The 17,380-nt window shown below is 67.6% G+C and overlaps 2 protein-coding genes across 3 annotated transcripts; one reads left to right on the forward strand and one right to left on the reverse strand.

Moving 5' to 3' along the window:
• Positions 1 to 1,599: 1,599 nt before the first annotated feature.
• Positions 1,600 to 11,509, reverse strand: PPP1R9B (protein phosphatase 1 regulatory subunit 9B). The gene is made up of 10 exons (XM_054224644.1): positions 9,947 to 11,509; positions 6,889 to 7,021; positions 6,643 to 6,763; positions 6,363 to 6,467; positions 5,814 to 5,949; positions 5,512 to 5,664; positions 5,352 to 5,405; positions 4,923 to 5,152; positions 4,193 to 4,289; positions 1,600 to 2,829 (listed from the first exon to the last, which is right to left on the reverse strand). Exons 1-10 carry the CDS (start codon positions 11,237 to 11,239, stop codon positions 2,776 to 2,778), a joined length of 2,376 nt encoding a protein of 791 aa, XP_054080619.1. The 5' UTR covers positions 11,240 to 11,509; the 3' UTR covers positions 1,600 to 2,775.
• Positions 11,510 to 13,271: 1,762 nt separating this feature from the next.
• Positions 13,272 to 16,751, forward strand: SGCA (sarcoglycan alpha). Of its 2 annotated transcripts, none has more exons than XM_054224647.1 (9): positions 13,272 to 13,359; positions 13,832 to 13,984; positions 14,457 to 14,602; positions 14,692 to 14,764; positions 14,859 to 15,057; positions 15,167 to 15,329; positions 15,406 to 15,611; positions 15,784 to 15,810; positions 16,466 to 16,751. In XM_054224647.1, the coding sequence occupies exons 1-9, from the start codon at positions 13,320 to 13,322 to the stop codon at positions 16,647 to 16,649; spliced, it is 1,191 nt and encodes a 396-aa protein (XP_054080622.1). In that variant the 5' UTR covers positions 13,272 to 13,319; the 3' UTR covers positions 16,650 to 16,751. The 2 variants fall into 2 exon arrangements, with proteins under 2 accessions (XP_054080622.1, XP_054080621.1); XM_054224646.1 differs by having other exon boundaries at positions 13,297 to 13,359; positions 14,460 to 14,602.
• The last annotated feature ends 629 nt before the right edge of the window (positions 16,752 to 17,380 follow it).

Below are 17,380 nucleotides of genomic sequence, written 5' to 3' on the forward strand. Positions count from 1 at the left end.
GCGGAGCGGGGCCGCCCCGCCGGGCCGGGGGCCGCGTGGGGGGGGGGGGACAGGAACCCGGAAGCGGCCGGGGGGGGGGTGGGGGGCCGGGAACCGCCGCCCCGCCCCGCCCGGCTCCGTTCGGCCCGGCCGGTGCCGGCGGCGGGTGGCGGTGCTGAACGGACAGCGCCGGGGGCGCGGGGGGCCGCGGACACGGGGGGCGACGGGCACGGCGGGGCGCGGACACGGCGTCCGTACACCCCCCTGCGCCCCCCCTCCTCCCCCCTGCACACGCACCCCCACACACACGCTCTGCCTCCCCCAGCCCTCCCATAGCCCCGTGGGTGCGCTGGCCTCCCAGTGCCCCCAGTCCTTCCCAGTGCCCCCCCAGTCCTTCCCAGTGTGCCCCCAGTCCTTCCCAGTGCCCCCAGTCCTTCCCAGTGCCCCCCCAGTCCTTCCCACTCCTCCCAGTGCCCCCAGTCCTTCCCAGTGCCCCCCCAGTCCTTCCCAGTGTGCCCCCAGTCCTTCCCAGTGCCCCCCCAGTCCTTCCCACGCCTCCCAGTGCCCCCAGTCCTTCCCAGTGCCCCCCCAGTCCTTCCCACTCCTCCCAGTGCTCCCAGTCCTTCCCAGTGCTCCCAGTCCTTCCCAGTGCCCCCAGTCCTTCCCGCGCCTCCCAGTGCTCCCAGTCCTTCCCAGTGCCCCCCCAGTCCTTCCCAGTGCCCCCAGTCCTTCCCAGTGCCCCCCCAGTCCTTCCCACGCCTCCCAGTGCCCCCAGTCCTTCCCAGTGCCCCCAGTCATTCCCACGCCTCCCAGTGCCCCCAGTCCTTCGCAGTGCCCCCCCCGTCCTTCCCATGCCTCCCAGTGCTCCCAGTCCTTCCCAGTGCCCCCCCAGTCCTTCCCAGTGCCCCCAGTCCTTCCCAGTGCCCCCCCAGTCCTTCCCACTCCTCCCAGTGCCCCCAGTCCTTTCCAGTGCCCCCAGTCCTTCCCACGCCTCCCAGTGCTCCCAGTCCTTCACAGTGTCCCACCGGTCCTTCCCACGCCTCCCAGTGCCCCCAGTCCTTCCCAGTGCCCCCCCAGTCCTTCCCACTCCTCCCAGTGCCCCCAGTCCTTCCCAGTGCCCCCCCAGTCCTTCCCGCGCCTCCCAGCGTCCCTCAGGCCTCACCGTTCCTCTCAGTGTGCCCCAATCGTTGCCAATCTTCCCAGTGCCCCCCCCGGCCCCGCGCCCCAGCCTTCCCACTCCTTCCAATGCCCCCAATCCTTCCCACTCCTGCCAGTGCCCCCCAGTCCCCCCAGTGCCCCCAGTCGGCCCCGCCGTCCGGGAAAGGATGCGGTGGCGGAGGCTGAGGCGGTGTTTATGGGGATGGCGGGACGCGGGGACGCTGCGTTACAAAACGAGGACCAGTACATACATACGTACATATATATATAGTATATACACCCACAGGTATACGTGTGAGATTAAATAACCCCAGCACCCCCCCGGGGCTCTCGCTCCCCGCCCCCCCCCTTAAATACTTCCCCCACCCCCCCACCCCCAAGTGGCTCCAATCCAGTCGGACCCCCCCTCCCTGTTCCCCCCGCCCCCGCGAGCCCCCCTCCTCCCCCTCCCAGTATAACCAGCTCTGGCTCCCAGTTGCCCCCACATCCAGTTACTGTCGGAGACTCGGTACTTCGGGGGGAGGGGGGGCGGGGGGGGGGGCGCAAAATAGAAACAAAACTTAAAGGGGTTCCCCCTGGGCCGAGGGGGTGGGGCCCCCCCGACCCGGCTGGGGTTGGCCAGTGGTGGGGGGTGTCCCAGCCCCAGAGAAATACTGTGATTTATTGGGGGGGGGTGAGGTGTGGGGGGGTGTATTTACAGTTGGGGAGGCGGGTGAGAGCATCGCCCCCACCCTGGAGAGGGACCCCCGCGTGTCCCCCCACTCCTGCCCAGGGAAGGCGAAAGCCCTGGGCTCGGGGAGGGCAGTGGCAGGTGCTGGGGGGCACCCCCCTGGCCGTGCCCCCACAGCGGGGTGTCGGGCAGCCCCCACATCCCCAGGAGGCCACGGTGGGGCCACTGCCCCCCCCCCATGCCCACTGCAGGGGTTGGCAAAGGCTGAGGGGGTCCCTCCTGCCCGGTGGTGGTGACACTAGGGGGAGAGGGCGCGGGGGGGGGGGGGGCACTTGGGGTCCCCCCTCCACGATGAATGTCCATGGTGTCCCAGGCACCGCACCCGAGGGGGGGGTACCTCGCTGCAGCGCCGGGATCAAGTCCGCGGGGGGGCCCAAAGGCAACTGGCCCCCCCCAGGCCGGTGGTCCAGGAGAGTCCCAAGAGGAGGAGCTGGGGGTGGGGGAGCTTCCAGCGTAACCCCCCCTCCCTTTGCTCCCCAGTATGGCTCACATTTAGGGGGGGAGGGCATTTCTGCCTGCCCCCCCCCCCCAGCGTCCAACCGGGGTACCAGCTCTGTGTCGGACGGGGGGGGTGTCATGTCGAGGGGAGGGTGCGTTTGGGGAGGGGGGGAGTCCTGGGGGGGGCCGTGTCCCCCCCCGATCTGTCCATCACGTCACCACGAGACTCACACTGGACACAGACACGAACGCGGGGTGTCCGCCCCCCCCGGAACCCCCTGAGACGCACCGCAGCCCCCCCCCCACTGTCTGTGCCCCCGGGGGAGGGAAGTGGGGGGCACCAGGAGGCCTTGGCAAGGGGTCTCGCCTCCTCCCCGGTGGGGAAGGGGTGTGTGGGGGTGTGTGGGGAGGACAGGGCTGGGGGGGGGGTAGAGGGCCCCCCCCCAAAATCGCTGCGGTTTGAGGGTGGTTTAAGTCGGGTTGGAATTTTTCAAAGTCTGCAGCTTGGCCTCCAGTTCGGAGATCTGAAAAACAGCAAAGGGGAGAGGTCTCAGCCGGGGGGGCCGGGGGGCGTGGGGATGGGTGGGGGACACAGGGACAGGGTGTGGGGACACAGGGACATGGGGGCAAACACGTGGCGGGGGGGGGCGACAGGGCTGGGAGAGACTGGATGAGGATACAGGGATGGGGATATGGGGACGGGAACACCGGGATGGGGGGACTGGACTGAGGGGGGTGAAACAGGACAAAGGGGGCAGGACGTGGGGGTGCTGGTGGGGAGACACAGGGGGACGGGGCAGGGGGACAGCGTGGGCAGGAGGAAGGTACTGGAGGGCCAGTGTGGGGCTGGAGGCAGAGAGATGGGGGGAAACAAGGATGGGGGGGGCACAGGGACAGGGGGGCACAGGGATGGGGGGCACAGGGACAGCCTGGGGGGCTGCAGGCAGGCGGGGGGTGAGTCTCTGTGGGATGCCGGGGGACAATTTGGGGGTGACGGAGGAGGTCATAAGGGGGGGGCAGGTGGGGGGTTGCTCTGCTGGGTGCCAGGGGACCCCCCTGGTGCCCCCCAGCCGGGTGGGTGCCAGCCCCCCCGCTGCGACCCACAGCAGCCTCCTCAGCGCTGGGGGATCCCAGAGGATCCAGTGACCCTGCGGAGGATCTATGACCCAGCACAGCTCTGCCCCCCGCTACTGGGGGGGGGCGGGAATCCAATGTCGCTAGCATGGAATCCAGCGTGAGCTGTTGTGGGATCCAGCATGACCAGCACGGGATCCAGCTCCCAGCAGAGGATCGAGCATCACCCCGTGCCTTGTGCCGATCTACTGGGAACCACCGGGGGATCCCACCCAAACTGCCTGGGATCCAGCGCCCAAGAAGATCTCCTTTGGATCCATTATGGGATGTCGGACCCTGAAGCAGGATCCACTGTGACCCAAACCCTTGGCAGATCCACTGCAATCCAGTGTGGGATCCAGTGCCCGGAGGTGGATCGGGCGTGCGCCAGCACCCGAGCAGATCCCCTGCGATCACGGTGCGGGGCACGGTGGCGGAAGCACAATCCAGTGGGAGCCGGCGCCCAAAGCAGATCCCCGCCGTGATCCGTTGTGGGATCCAGCAGCCGGAGCTCAGTCCAGAGGGGAGCCAGCGCCCCGCGCAGCTCCGCTACCGCCCGGCGTGGGATCCAGTGGCTGGCGCGAGCCGGCACCCGAGCAGATCTGCTGCGATCCATCCTGGGATCCAGCGGCGATTGGGAAGCCATGGGCCGCGACGGCGGTGTGGCGGGAGCGACGCGGTGGAGCGGGGCCGGGCGACGGCGGGGCCGAAGCCAGGGCCGGCCGTTGCCCGCGGGGCTCAGGGGCAGCCTGCGTCCCGGCGCCCAGTGCCCACCTTCTCCTGCAGCTTCTCCATCTCCTCCTTGTGCGCCAGCTCCGACTCCTCCAGCACCCGCCGCTGCGCCGTCTCCTTCTTCAGGAACTCGATCTCCCTGCAGGGACCAGCGTGTGGGTGCATGTCACCCCCCACCCAGCACCAGGGGGACCGTGCTCAGTGGGGTGGTGGTGCCTGGGGATCTCCCAGGGGATGGTCCATGCCCAGGAATAAGGGATGCCCAGGAAGAAACTGGTGCCCCAGGGATGGGTCAACATCAAGGGGATGGTCCTTGCCCAAGGGATGCTTCATGCCCGGGGAAAGGTCTGTGCCCAGGCGAATGTCCCTGCCCAGAGGACGGTCCATACCCAGGGGTGGTCCCTTCCCATGGAAAGGTCTCTGGCCAGGAATGTGAGATGGCCAGGAAGGATCTGGTGCCCCAGGGATGGGTCCATGTCGAGGGGAAGGTCCCTGCCCAAGGGATGGTCCCTGCCCAGGGGATGAAGGTGCCCAAGAAGGATTTGGTGTCTCAGGGATGGGCTTCTGCCCAGAGGATGGTCTGTGCCCAGGGACAAAGGGTGCCCATGAAGGGGTTGGTGCCCCACGAGTGGGTCCATGCCAAGGGGATGGTCCACACCCAGGGGATGGTTCAGTGTGGGGCCCCAGGTTGGTGCCCAGGGATGGGTCCATGCCCAGGGGGATGCTCGTGCCCGGGGGAGGATCGGTGCCCAGGGCCTGGCGCTGCCCTCACTTTTGCTGGTACTCCTTGATGAGCCTCTTGGCCTTGCTGTACTTGCGCTCCAGGGTCTGGTACTGGGCCTGCGTCTCCTTGAGGTGCTCGTCCACGGCCTGGCAGAGGTTCTGCGCCTCCATCCAGTACCCCTCCAGCTTCTCCATCCGCTCCTTGTTCTCCTCCACGCTCTGCTCCAGCTGGGCCTTCTCGGCCCGCCAGCGCGCCTTCTCCTGCTCCAGGCACTGCAGCTGGGGGACAGCGGGCTCAGGGCATGGCACGGCACAGCCAGGACCGCTCACGGCATGACATGGCTCGGCATGGCATGGTGAGGGGTCTGGGGGGGAGATGTGGGGAGCTAGGAGGGCATGGGGGAGATGGAGATCCATGGGGGCTGGGGAGATGGAGGGAGGTCCTTCCCGCCCGCATGGGGCCGGGGCACCCGCTCACCTTCCTCTTCAGCTGCTGGATCTCGGCCTCGGTGACGGCGTGCTTGATCTGGAGCTGCGAGAGGAGCCGGGTGTTCGCACGGGGCGGGCACATCCCCAGGCGGGCACACAGGCTGCCACGCTCAGGCACGCTCCCCGGGCACCCCCCGTCCCCTCCTCACCTCCTTGAACTTGTGCACCAGCTTTTCGGGGTCCATCTCCACAGGGGAGAGCGTGTCCTCGTTCTCGGCCAGCTCGAACACTTCAATGGCCATCTCGCCGCTGGGGAACATGGGGCTCATCTCCTCCTCCTCGTCCGTGGCATATTCACCCGTCTGCGGAGGGCACGAAGCCACGTTGGCACATGGTGGTCCCCAGCCTGGCACCTCCACCCCATCCCACCTGGGGAAACTGAGTCACCGGCCCCATATCGGCTGGGGGGACCATGTCCGTCCCCTCCTGGGTGGGTGCTGTCCCCCCTCACCTCCTCGTCATCCTCGGTGTACTGGGTGTAGCGCTGCTCGATCATCTCCCGCTGCCACCGCTCCTGCTCCAGCGTCTGCTGGATCAGCTGGGCCACCTCGCTCTGCTCCCCCGGCTTCTCCCGCCCGATGAGGAACCTGCGGGGACGGCGGGGACTCAGCTGGGGACAGGGAGCTTTGGCCATGGGGGGCCTGGGGTGGGGGACACCCCGGTGGCACAGCCAGGGGAACATCCCTGCTGGGACAGGCGGTGCTCCTGGGAGTGGCAAATTTGCGGGGGGGACATAATGGGGCCAGTGGATGAGTCGGGGGTTTAGGGGGATCCTGGGCTGCTGAGGGGGCATTCTGGGGGGCAAGGGGGCACTAGGGTGGCACAGGGCAGGCAGAGGGCATGGGGACTAGGGGGGCAGGGCTGTTTTGGGGCAGAGGACAGCCTAGCCTGGGAGCTGGGGTGCTCTGGGGACAGGCTATGGGGCAGGGTGCCTCAGGGGGCTCATCACGGGCCGTGGGGGTCTCCCAGCCCCCCAAACCCCCCCAGTCCCAGGCCCTACCGGACACGGCCCTTGGTGTTCCTGAGGACGGAGGCAGCGAAGCTCTGCGTCACCCCCACCAGGCTGGTGCCGTCCACCTCCACGATGAGGTCGTTCACCTGGATCCTGGGGACAAGGGGACCGTCACAGCAGGGCCACCCCTTGCCCACCTCCCCGGCACCTCCCACCCCAGGGAACATCTGGCGCTTCTGCCCCCACACCAGCTCCTCCACCACCACCCAAGCCGCAGGTGAGCGGCAGCGGGGACCCAGGCGGGTGTTTCGGGCCGGGCAGCCCTTACCTGCCATCCCGGTGGGCAGCGCCCCCCTCCGTCACCGTCTTGACGAAGATGCCCAGCTTCTCCAGGCCCATGTCGGCCCCCGCGCCCATGCCGATGATGCTGATCCCCAGCCCTTCGGAGTCTGCGGAGAGAGCGCGCCATGTCCTAGCAGGGTGGCAGCACCCTACCAACACCGATGGAGTCACCTCCAACCTGTCCCCAGGGTGCCGCGGGGGCCCCAGGCTGCAGGATGGGGTGAGGACCCACCTTTCTCCAGCTCCACGGGGAAGAGGTCGAGCCGCTCCACCCTCTTCTCCAGCTCATACTCGGCCGACGCAGCCATAGGGTCGACGTCTTCATTGCGGCGGTCGTAGTCTTCATTGGAGTAAGTGCTGAAGACCTGCCGGGACGGAGGGAGCTGCTCAGTGGGGCAGCAGGATGGGGTAGGAAAACACTGCAGCCACCCACCACCCTGGCACCAGCAGCACCCGTGGCCGAGGGGGCATCCTCAGGTGAGGGGAGCCCCGGGCAGGGGCATCAGGGGTTGTTACTGAGGCTACAAGACACTGGAGAATCCCCCCTCAAGTCGTGTCATGGAGTGAAGGGAGGTTTGAGGAAGCACAGAGGGTTTGGGGTGGCCCTGGGAGCAGAGATGGTGTCATGCCCTGTGCCCCATAGATGGATGGACAGAGAGATGGACAAAGGGGTGGATGGATGGAACAGCAGATGGACAGATGGATGGTAGGAAGGAAGGAAGGAAGGAAGGAAGGAAGGAAGGAAGGAAGGAAGGAAGGAAGGAAGGAAGGAAGGAAGGAAGGATAGATGGGTGGGTGGGTGGAAGAAAGTGTACAGGACTGGATGGATGGACCTCACCTCCTCTACCCATCCCTGCACCTCACCCCCTGCCTGGGCACCTCCATGGGCGAGCCCGGACCCCAAGGACCCAAACCCGCCATTGCCCCCAGGAGAGATAAATCCCACCATAAATTTGGGGTTGTTTTATTCCCCCGGGTTTCCACCCAGCAGGATCAACCTCCACCTCCATCTGGAGGGATGCCTGGGCACAGGGAGCACCAGGGATTCTGCGGACCTTGGGGGTCCACAGACCACCCCCACCACCAGGTCTCCATCCTCCCCATGCCCGTCTCTCCCCATCGGTGTCACTTGTAGGATGCTTGAGCTTGGGCACCGAGGAGGGATCAGCCACCCTCGGTCCCAAGGGAGAGGGGATGGGGATGGGTTGGGGGGACACGTATGGGCCTCTAACATCGTAAGTCCCTGGGGACACTGACCCCCATCGTGGGGCACCCCTAAACCCTCCCACGCCTGGTTCAATGGGGGCTGGCAGCTCAGGAGGGGCTGGGGGCACCCTCGCAGCTTGGCGTCCCCGTGCTGGGCACTGTGGTGGCCCTGGCTGAGGTCGGATGTGCCACAAGGACAATGTCCCCAGCCTGGCACTAAAGGGAGTGGGGTGCCACGTCCCTGCACGCCGGGAGGCTGCCAGCACCCCTCTCCGAGTGGGGACAGGCTGGCCAGGCGCTGAGCACGGCAGATGTCCCCGGAGGGGCCCCGGCCCGGCGCTGCTGCCGGGGCGAGTGGATTAGGGATAACGCGGCAGGGTTAAAGCCTGGCCACAAAGGGTATTAGGGATGAGTGTCAAGGGCCATCGCACAAAGCCCGGTGACACCACGGACGGGCAGGACCCACCTGGGTGGCACCCAGGGGTGCCGGGGACAAGCGGGGCAGGGGACATGCGTCTGTCCCCCCATTTGCATGGTGGGCACCCGAGCCCACAGCTGCAGGCACACGTCCTGGCTCACCCCACTGTGCCCCCCACCCCTGCCCTCACGTCCTGGGGGGGGTGGGACATGGTGGGGGTCTGGATTGGCTTCCAAGGGAGAAGCAGCTGGAGCCAGCACAGACCCAGGGGACGGGGCTGGCAGTGTGTGCCCCCATCACTGGGTGCAGGTTGCCCGCTTTGGGGACCATGCTGGGGCTCGGGGGGGGTCCCCAGTGCTCCCAGCCCCAACCACCACAGTGGGTTTGGGGGGCTCAGCGTCACCCATACCCCTGCAAGTGCGTGGGGGGGAAGCTGGAACGCCCAGACACCTGGGCCCCTTCCCCACCTGCGTACGGGACCCCCACCATCACCCTGCGGTGGGACGTGGGTAAAAGCGAGAGGCTGAAGGCAGTGCTGGGGGGAACACCCCAAAATGCCTGACCGCCCATCCATGGGTGGGGGGACATCCTTCCCAGGGCCGGCTTGGCCAGTTCCCACAGGACCAAGGCCCCCCCCAGCATGCAGCCACCAGCACACCGTTGTCCCCTGCCCGGGCCAAGGTGGTCCCTGTCCCCCCGTCCCCCCAACCCAGGTGGGGCCACCCACCCGCTCTGACTCAGAGCCAGAATATAGGCCGGGGCTCTAAAAATAACCCAGCTCCGGCACAAAGCAATCGCTGCTCCTCCGGTCGGGGGGGATTCAAGCGGGAGAGAACACCCCAAAATAGCTGCATGGCCCCTTCTCCCCCTGCCCCATCACTGGGGGAGCATCCCAGATGGGGACCCCGACCCCAGCCGGCATCCCCGACAGAGAACTGGGGGGACACGGGGGATGCTGTCCCCCCTCCTGGCCATGCCGCTGAGACACTTCCCCTTCCTCCACTTCCCGAAACGGTCCTGGGCGCCGGGCTGGGCCCATGGCAGGGGTAAATACCCACCCCAACGCCGCTTCATCCTCGGGGACCCCTGGTTCAGGAGAAGCCCTGGCACTGAGGGATCCCCCGGGGACCAAGGGCTGAGGGTGGCGGCGTGGCTGCCGCACCCAGCACCCCATACCCGGATATTTTGGGTATCCCCACCCAAAATATGGGGGTGGCTCCTGGCCTGTCCCAGGCACGGCAGTGGGTTGGCACTGGGTGCTGTGGATGGCCACCCCAGCGGGTCCCAGTGCCACGTTTCCCCATCACATTGACCCCAGGGTGGTCCCTCGCTGGCAGGGGGAGCCCAGGCTACGCCAGGGCAGGGCCCTTCGTTAACCGGCTCGTTAGCCAGGCCCAGGTGGCCGCCCTCCTCCCCTCAGCGCAAGGGCATGGCCAAGTGGGGTGCCATGCCCCATGGCTGGGGGGCACAAACCCCCACCCCACATCCCTGTCCGCAGCACACCCAAAAGGGGTTGTTTGGGTGGGGAACATATACCCCACCCTGGGGTGCCCCCCACCCTGGGGTGCTCCTCACCCTGGGGTATCTGCCCATCCCCAGCTGCCCCCTACCCCAGGGTGTCCCCCTGCCACCCCCAGCTGTCCCCCTCATCCCCAGACCATCTCACCTGGATGGGGGCCGTGCTGAACTGGATCTTGCGGTTGGGGACGGGCTCCTCTTCCTCGGAGAGCCCGGGGATCTCCACGCAACCCGACTCGGGCTCGTACAGCCCTTCGGCCTCCTCCTCCTCTTCCAGCCCGCTGCCCCCCGAGTCCTCCCCGAGCCCGCTGTAGGCACTTATGTCCACCAGGTCCGCCTCGGAGAAGTCCTCCTTCTTGGCCTCCTCGTAGCCATCGCCCTCCTCTGCCCGCTCGCCCTTGACATCCTCCTCGCCCGTGGCCAGCCCCAAGCCCCCATCCAGCCGGGGTGCGGTGGGCGCCAGACCCTCGGCTGCCTTGGCCGGTTGGGGTGTGGGCACGGGTTCACCTGCCGCTGTTGTTCCCTCCTCCTCCTCCTCCTCGGCCTCGCCACTCTCCTCCACCTCCACCGGCTTGATCTTGCAGACCTCCTGCACCCGTGGGGTGGCTGTCTCCTTCTCCGCTGGCCGGCTGGTCTTTCCCGCTGTCTTGTCCTCCTCCAGTGGCTTGGCTCGTGCCGGGGCAGTGTGGCCATCACCTGACCGTCCGGCCTCAGGGCTTGGCAAGAAGACCCGAGGTCGCTTGCCCACCACCTTGGCGTTGAGTGGCCCTCCCGCTCGCCCTGGCGCCTTATGGAGGTTGTTACGGAGGTCGGCCTTCTCGAAGACGGCGCTGAGCTGGCTGACAGTGGGCGAGACGGCTTCGGTGTCCAGCTTGTCCAAGGACTCGGTGCTGCCGTTGAACCTCACCACCACGTCCAGCTTACGGTCCTGGAAACCGGCTCGTTCCTTACGTAGCAAGAGCTTGGTGGTGGTGGCCTTCTCCTGTGGGCTCCTCTCGAAGATCTTACGGGTCTCCTGCAGCTTGGAGAAGGGTTTGTCAGGTTTGGAGTCGAAGCGACTGACCCTCTCCGAGACGCTGGTGCCCAGCTTGAGAAGGTTGCCCTGGTCCATGCTCTCACTGAGGCTACCGGCCCGGGGCAAGGAGAGACGGACGGGCTTCTCCTTGGCCTTGGCCAGGTCGCAGGCGCCCTCGGGGCCGGGCGCCGTCCCCATCTGCAGGAACATGTTCTTGATACGGTGAACGTTGGAGCCATACTTCTTACCCCGGCTTTTCTTGCCGTCTTCGCCGTCGGCCTCCTTTGTGGGTGCCAGGGCCTGGATGGTGGCCTCGTAGGCGTTCCGGTGGGGGGACGCGCTCCGCAGCCCCCCGCCGCCCGTCGCCCCGCCGGAGGGGGACCCCCCGCCGGCGGCCGCCCCGCCGCCTGCCTCCGTCCTCAACATGCCGCCACCGGGCCTCCGCTCCGCATCGCCCGCCGCCGCCGCCGCCGCCGCCACCGCCGCCGCCGCCGCGGCCCCTCGCCGGCTACAGCGGCATGGGGAGGGGGATGCCGCCCGCAGCGGGGTGGGGGGCCGCCGCCGGCACACCTGCACCGGCCCGCGGGGGGGCTGCGGGGCTCGGTCAGGCCATGTCCATCCCGGGGGGCCCCCTCCACCCCAGCCCTTCTTCCTTCCTCCCTTCTCCTCCTCTTCCCCTTTCTCTGTGGCTGGTGATGGAGCCGCTGCTGCCTGCGATCTGCCCGCCCCGCTGCCCGCAGAGCCCTCTGGGTCTTAGCGGCGCGCTCGCTCTTCCTCTTCCTCGCCGCCCCGCTTCGGCCTCGCCGCCCGCCGATGGGGGGAACCCCCCCGACACCCCCCGCCCGCCGCACAGACGCCCCACACCCGCACGGGGTCCCCTCCCTGTGGCATGTGCCCCCCCCCCCCCCCGCAGCATCTGTGCTGTGCCGTGCGTGTCCCCCGGCTTCTACGGTGTTGCTGCCCCCCCCCCAGCTCTGTCCCCACATCCCCCCCCAGCTCTGTACCCACGTCCCCCCCCCAGCTCTGTCCCCCACCGTACATGTCTCCTTCTGTCCCTCTACTCCCCCCCCCCCCATTTCGGCCCCCAGGCTGGTCCCTATGTCCCCTCATAGCTGTCCCTGTCCCCCCCAGTTTTGTACCGCTGTCCCCTGCATCTGCCCCCACATCCCCCATGCTGTCCCCATATCCCCCTAATTTTGTACCCATGTCCCCCCGTCCTGTCCCCATGTCCCCCTACTTTTGTACCCGTTTCCCCCTAATTTTGTACCCATGTCCCCCCATTCTATCCCTGTATCCCCCCCTTCTGCCCCATATCCCCCCCAGTTTGTACCCACATCCCCCCATCCTGTCTGTCCTCCCAGCTCTGTCCCCATGTCCCCACGCTCCTCTCCCTTTGCCTCCCCCCAGTTTTGTCCACATGTCCCCCTGCTTCATCCCTTGGGACCGCTATGCACCCATGGCCAAAGCCCTCCCCCCCCATCTTGAGGTGTCCCCACGGGGGCCCTATTTGCTTTCTGCCCCCATAAATTTGTCCTTGGGGTGCAGCACATCGCCCCGATGCCCCCACCCAGGGCTGGCAGGGGGGGAAACTGAGGCAAGGGGACCCCGGGAGGGGGTCCAAGATGCTGCACCACTTCCTCCTTGTGCTGCTGGGTGGTTTTTTGGGGGTAATTTGGGGGGTTTGTTGTCTTCCCACTGGGACACAGCAGAGGGGCCAGAGCTGACAGCCTGGGGCCGTGGAGGGGGTCCCTGCTGCGGGAGGAGCACCCCAAGGGGCTGGGGGTCAGGGTGGGGGGCACCCCTGCTCCCCAGGCCGGGCAGCGCGCGGGCGCCAGGACCCTGCAGATGCCCCACGTCGCCCCACGCAGGCTCCCGGCCCTTTGTGCATGACGCGGCGTGACGAGCCGTGACGTGACGTGACGTTTCCCCCCCCCACCCCCCGCCCAGCCACCGCCTTCCCCTTCCGCTGCTGCCATCTCCCCCCGCCAAAAACCCCACCGCAGGGCCTGGTCCCCGCCACCGCCAGCCCTCCAGTGTCCCAGCACCCTCCGCTGCGTCCCGCCAAGGGACACCGGCCCCACGCACACCCCTCCGTGCACGCACACGCGTGTGCACAGGCGTGTTCCTCCGGTGCCGCACAAGGGCACACGCCTGTGCATGGCAGCGGTGCTGGCAGGCTGCCTGCCATGACAGCGCGGGGGGCGGCAGCTGTCCCCAAGCGTCCCCCCACCCCACTGTGCCCCATCCCATGTCCCCACTGCCGTCCCACTGCCTATGAGTGGGGGCACCAGGACAAGCCCACCCAGGAGACACCCCACCGGACCCCCAGAGCCCCTCGGCAGCCAGGGGGGCTCCGTGCCACAGAGCCTTGGTGGCAGAAGGTGGCTGTGGCGGGGTCCTGGCCTTGTTCCCAGTGGGTCCCCCCCCAGGCGGGCCCCCCCCCCGCCAGCCCAGCCCCGCTGCCTCCGTCAATCAGCCCTGGCCCCGCTCCCGGGTGGTGGCGAAGATGGAGGCCCCCGAGCTGCTCCGGGTCTGGGTGCTGGCAGGCGAGTGGCAGCTCCGTCACCCTCCGGGGGGGACACGGCTGGGCCGGGGGTACCCCCAGGGGGGAGGGGATGGGGGGACCCCCAGGGCAGAGTGGGGACGGGGGGTCCCGGCAGGAGGGGAGGGGGGGGACAGGGCTGTGACATGACAGAGCTAAATAGAGCCATCCTGTCCCTGGTGCCAGCTGGGTTTGGGATGGGGGGGACCGAGTGGGACTTCTCCGTGACAGGTCCCGGGCAAGGGAAGGTGCTGTCCCCGTCCCTGTCCGTGTCCCCATCCCTACCCCCTCCTAAATACAGCCCACCCCGTTGTCCTGGGCTTGCCTCACAGGGACGTGTTTCTGCCCCAGCTGGGTGTCCAGGGGGGGTCTGTGGGCACCTGCGGGTCATCCCGGGGTCTCTGGGGAATGGGGAAACTGAGGCAGGGAGGAGCTGTGTTCCCCAGCCCCGGTTCTAGCCCCATTCCTGGCCGCAGTCATGGCCTTGGGGGGGTCCTGGGCCACCCTTCCCAACCACCGCGTCCTCCCCGACCACCGCGTCTCCTCTGAGACCGGAGCCATCTTCGTCCACGAGCTGGAGCGGGAGCTGTTCCAGGAGGCCTTCCTCGCCAGGAGCGAGGACGACAGCGGTGAGGGCCAGGCTGAGGGGAGTGGGGTCGGGGGGGTGTCCTGCAGTGCCTGGGGTGGGGGGACTGGGACTGTTAACGGGGGGCACTGGCTAATGTTGGCATGACTGGCATGACCCCAGTTGGGCTGTCCATCCCTCCCTCCCTCCATCCATCCCACCCTCCATCCCTTCCTCCCCTCCACCCACTTGGGGATCCCCAAGGACCACCCCATTGCGCTGTTAAAGCCACCTGGGAGCAGCATCCCTTCATCCCCCACCACTGAGGGGTTGGGGGGTCACCTCCATTTGGGGTCATTCGTCTCAGAAAGGAGACCAGGACCCCCCTGGGGCACAGACCACTTGTGCTTCATTGTTGGGACCAGTTGGATGGGGAAGGGCTTGCAGGGCGAGGGTCTGCGTGTGGCACAGCCTGGTGGCATGCGTGTCCCCATGTCTGTGTCTGTCCCCACCCATCTGTGTGTCCTGGCACCCAGTAGCCACCCCCATCACCTTCCAAGCCCACCTCCGGGACCACCCCGACCTGCCACGGTGGCTGCGGTACATCCAGCGCAACCCCCACCAGCCAGGCTACCTCTACGGCAGCCCCACGGCCGCCGAGGTGGGCACCCATGCCATTGAGGTAGGTGCCCACCCTCACGGCCCCACGCCAGGGGGTGACACGGGGGAGAGGGGGGGTGGCATCTTCGGGAGTGTCTCCTTGGCTTGCAGGTGCTGGCATACAACCGTCACACCTACGAGACGGTGGCTCAGCTCCTCATCGTCACCGTCGTCCCCGCTCCAGGTAAGGGCTGTGCACCCCCAAATCGCACTGGGCTGCCCCAGACCCGCCGCGACGGGCGTGGGGTGTCCCCGTGGGTGCCAGGTCTCCTCCGCAGGGGGGGAGCCCCCGTACCAGGGCGAGTTCCTGGTGGGGAACAGGAATGTGGAGGAGCTGCTGCCGGTGGCCGCACAGGAGATCTTCCTCGGGGCCACGGCCGGTGTCTGGGAGCAGGACGACCTCCACGTCATCAACATCACCTCCGCCCTGGACCGGGGCGGCCGCGTCCCGCTGCCCATCGAGGGGCGCAAAGAGGGGTACGGTCAGAGCCGGGGGTGGTGGGGTTGTTCCCGGGCAGACCCCCAGTCCTCTGTGCGTGCGGTTTTGGGGGGGGCGCCTCCAGCCAGTGCCCCCCCACCCTGGCAGGGTGTACGTGAAGGTGGGTTCCCGCGGTGGCTTCTCGCCGTGCCTGGCATCGGCCGCCTCGCCCCAGAGCCGCTTCCGCTGCAGCCTGGGCCAGCAGCCCCTCGCCTCCTGCTACGACACCTTCGCCCCCCACTTCACCATCCGCTGGTGCAACCTCACCCTGGTGAGACCCCCACGTCCCCCCCGACCCCACTCACCAACCCCCTGGAGACCCCCCCGTAACCATCCTCCCATTGCAGCTGCAGGTCTGGCCCAGCCCCACATCGCCAGGGCCAGTGTGGGGTTCTGGGGTGCTGGAGGAGGGGGGGGATTTCCAGCCCCCCACTGAGGTCCCCCCCCGGGACCTGCTGCCCGGGTACCTGGTGACGCTGCTGGTGCCGCTGGCGGTGGCCGTGCTGCTCTGCCTGCTCCTGGGCCACCTCATGTGCTGCCGCAGGGAAGGAGTGTGAGTTGGGGGGGCACACTCAGGGTGGGGGTCCCCCCACCCCAGCCAGGGCATGGGCACCCCGGGCTGGGTGCCCTTTCCCCAGCCATCATGGCCCAGGGACAGCCTGGGGGTGGTGAGAGCCCTTCTCACCATCATTATATGTTTTTCCCCTTCTTCCCCTGTTTCGTAGGCAAAAACGGGACTTGGAGACGTCTGAGTAAGTCGCCGCGGGCTGAGCCGTGGGGGTGCTGGGGGACTGCTTTTGGGGGGGCTTTGTCGTGGCCGAGCACAGGGGGGGGCTGGAGAGGGGGACGGTGAGCAGTCGGTTGCAGTCAGGGGATGTGACGAGGTGACGGACCCTAAAGGTCTCCCCAAAGAGCCCCCCCAGCCCCCCTCCTCCTCTCCCTACACCTCAGTGCCCCCCAGTAACCCCCCACAGACGCGGGCTGGAGCACAAGAGCTGTTTTACTTCTCCAATAGCCTCAGCCGGACTCAACACCAGCAAGGAAGACCCCAATGATGGGGAGCAGACCACAGCGATGGGGGGCAGACCCCCCCGATGGGTGGGCAGACCCCCATGATAGCAGGGGAAGACCCCAATGATGGGGAACGAACCTCAGCGATGGGGAGCAGACCCTAATGATGGGATGCAGACCCCAAAGATGGGGGGCAGATCCCAGTGACGGGGGACTAACTCCAATGATGGGGTGCAGACCCCGATGGTGGGGGACCAGCCCCAATGATGGGGTGCAGACCCCAACGATGGGGGAAAAACCCTACTAATGGGGGGACAGACCCCCTCAAGCCCCTCCCCAAAGGCATGTGGGTGGGAATGTGGGGCGCAGCACTCATTTTTCTTCCCCCCCCCCCAGCATCCAGCTGGTCCATCACACCACCATCCACGGGGACACGGAGGAGCTGAGGCACATGGCCGGCAGCCGGGACGTCCCGCGGCCCCTTTCCACCCTTCCCATGTTCAACGTCCGCACGGGTCAACGCATCAACCCCATGCCCGGTCCCTCGGATGGTGCCCGCGTCCCCCTCCTCCCGCAGTGAGCCGGGATGATGCCGGGGGTGGGTGGGGTGGGTGTGCGAGTCCCAGAGGTGGACAAAAGGGCATCATGATGATTTTTTGGGGACAATTTGCAGGGGACAAAAGCCCGGCAGCGGGCAGAGCCCAGCCGGACGGGCGACTGCCCGTCCGGCTGGGCTCTGCCCGCTGCCGGGCCATTGCCCAGAGCATTTTGTGGGGGTGGCACCGATAGTTGGGGGGGGGCGTCATCATCATCCACACGCAGCAGTGGGCAATACAGACGGTTTGGGGCTGAGAAAGTGGCCGTTTGGTGATGAACTGTGGCTTTTCTGCTTTATTTTTGCCCACCCGCACCCTCCCCCCCCCCCCCCCCCCCAACAAGCATCCCAGCCTGGCTGCAGTGATACTGGGGGGCGGGGGGGGAATTTTTGGGGTGCAGCCTGCGCTGGGCTCCTTCTGGCTGCAGAGAGTGTGTTGAGTTGGCCAGTTCTCTGCCCCAACCGGCCCCAAAGCGGGATGAGCTCCGAGGTTGGGGGGATGCTGAGCGCTGTGGGGCTGGGGTCCTTCCGGGGGGGGGGGTGTGTGTGTGTGATGTCCCGCTCTGTCCCTTCTTCTGGGGGGGGTCCCACTCCCCTCTTCCCCGCTCTTCAGCTGCTTTTCTCCACCCACGACCCCCCCCCCAAAAGACTTGCACCCCCCGCAAGAGCTTGGCCTGACCCTGTCCCCCCCCCCCGTCCCAGCCCTGTGGGGCTGG

This window comes from Rissa tridactyla, chromosome 19 (assembly GCF_028500815.1).
Source record: "Rissa tridactyla isolate bRisTri1 chromosome 19, bRisTri1.patW.cur.20221130, whole genome shotgun sequence".
NCBI classification, from domain to species: Eukaryota; Metazoa; Chordata; class Aves; order Charadriiformes; family Laridae; genus Rissa; species Rissa tridactyla.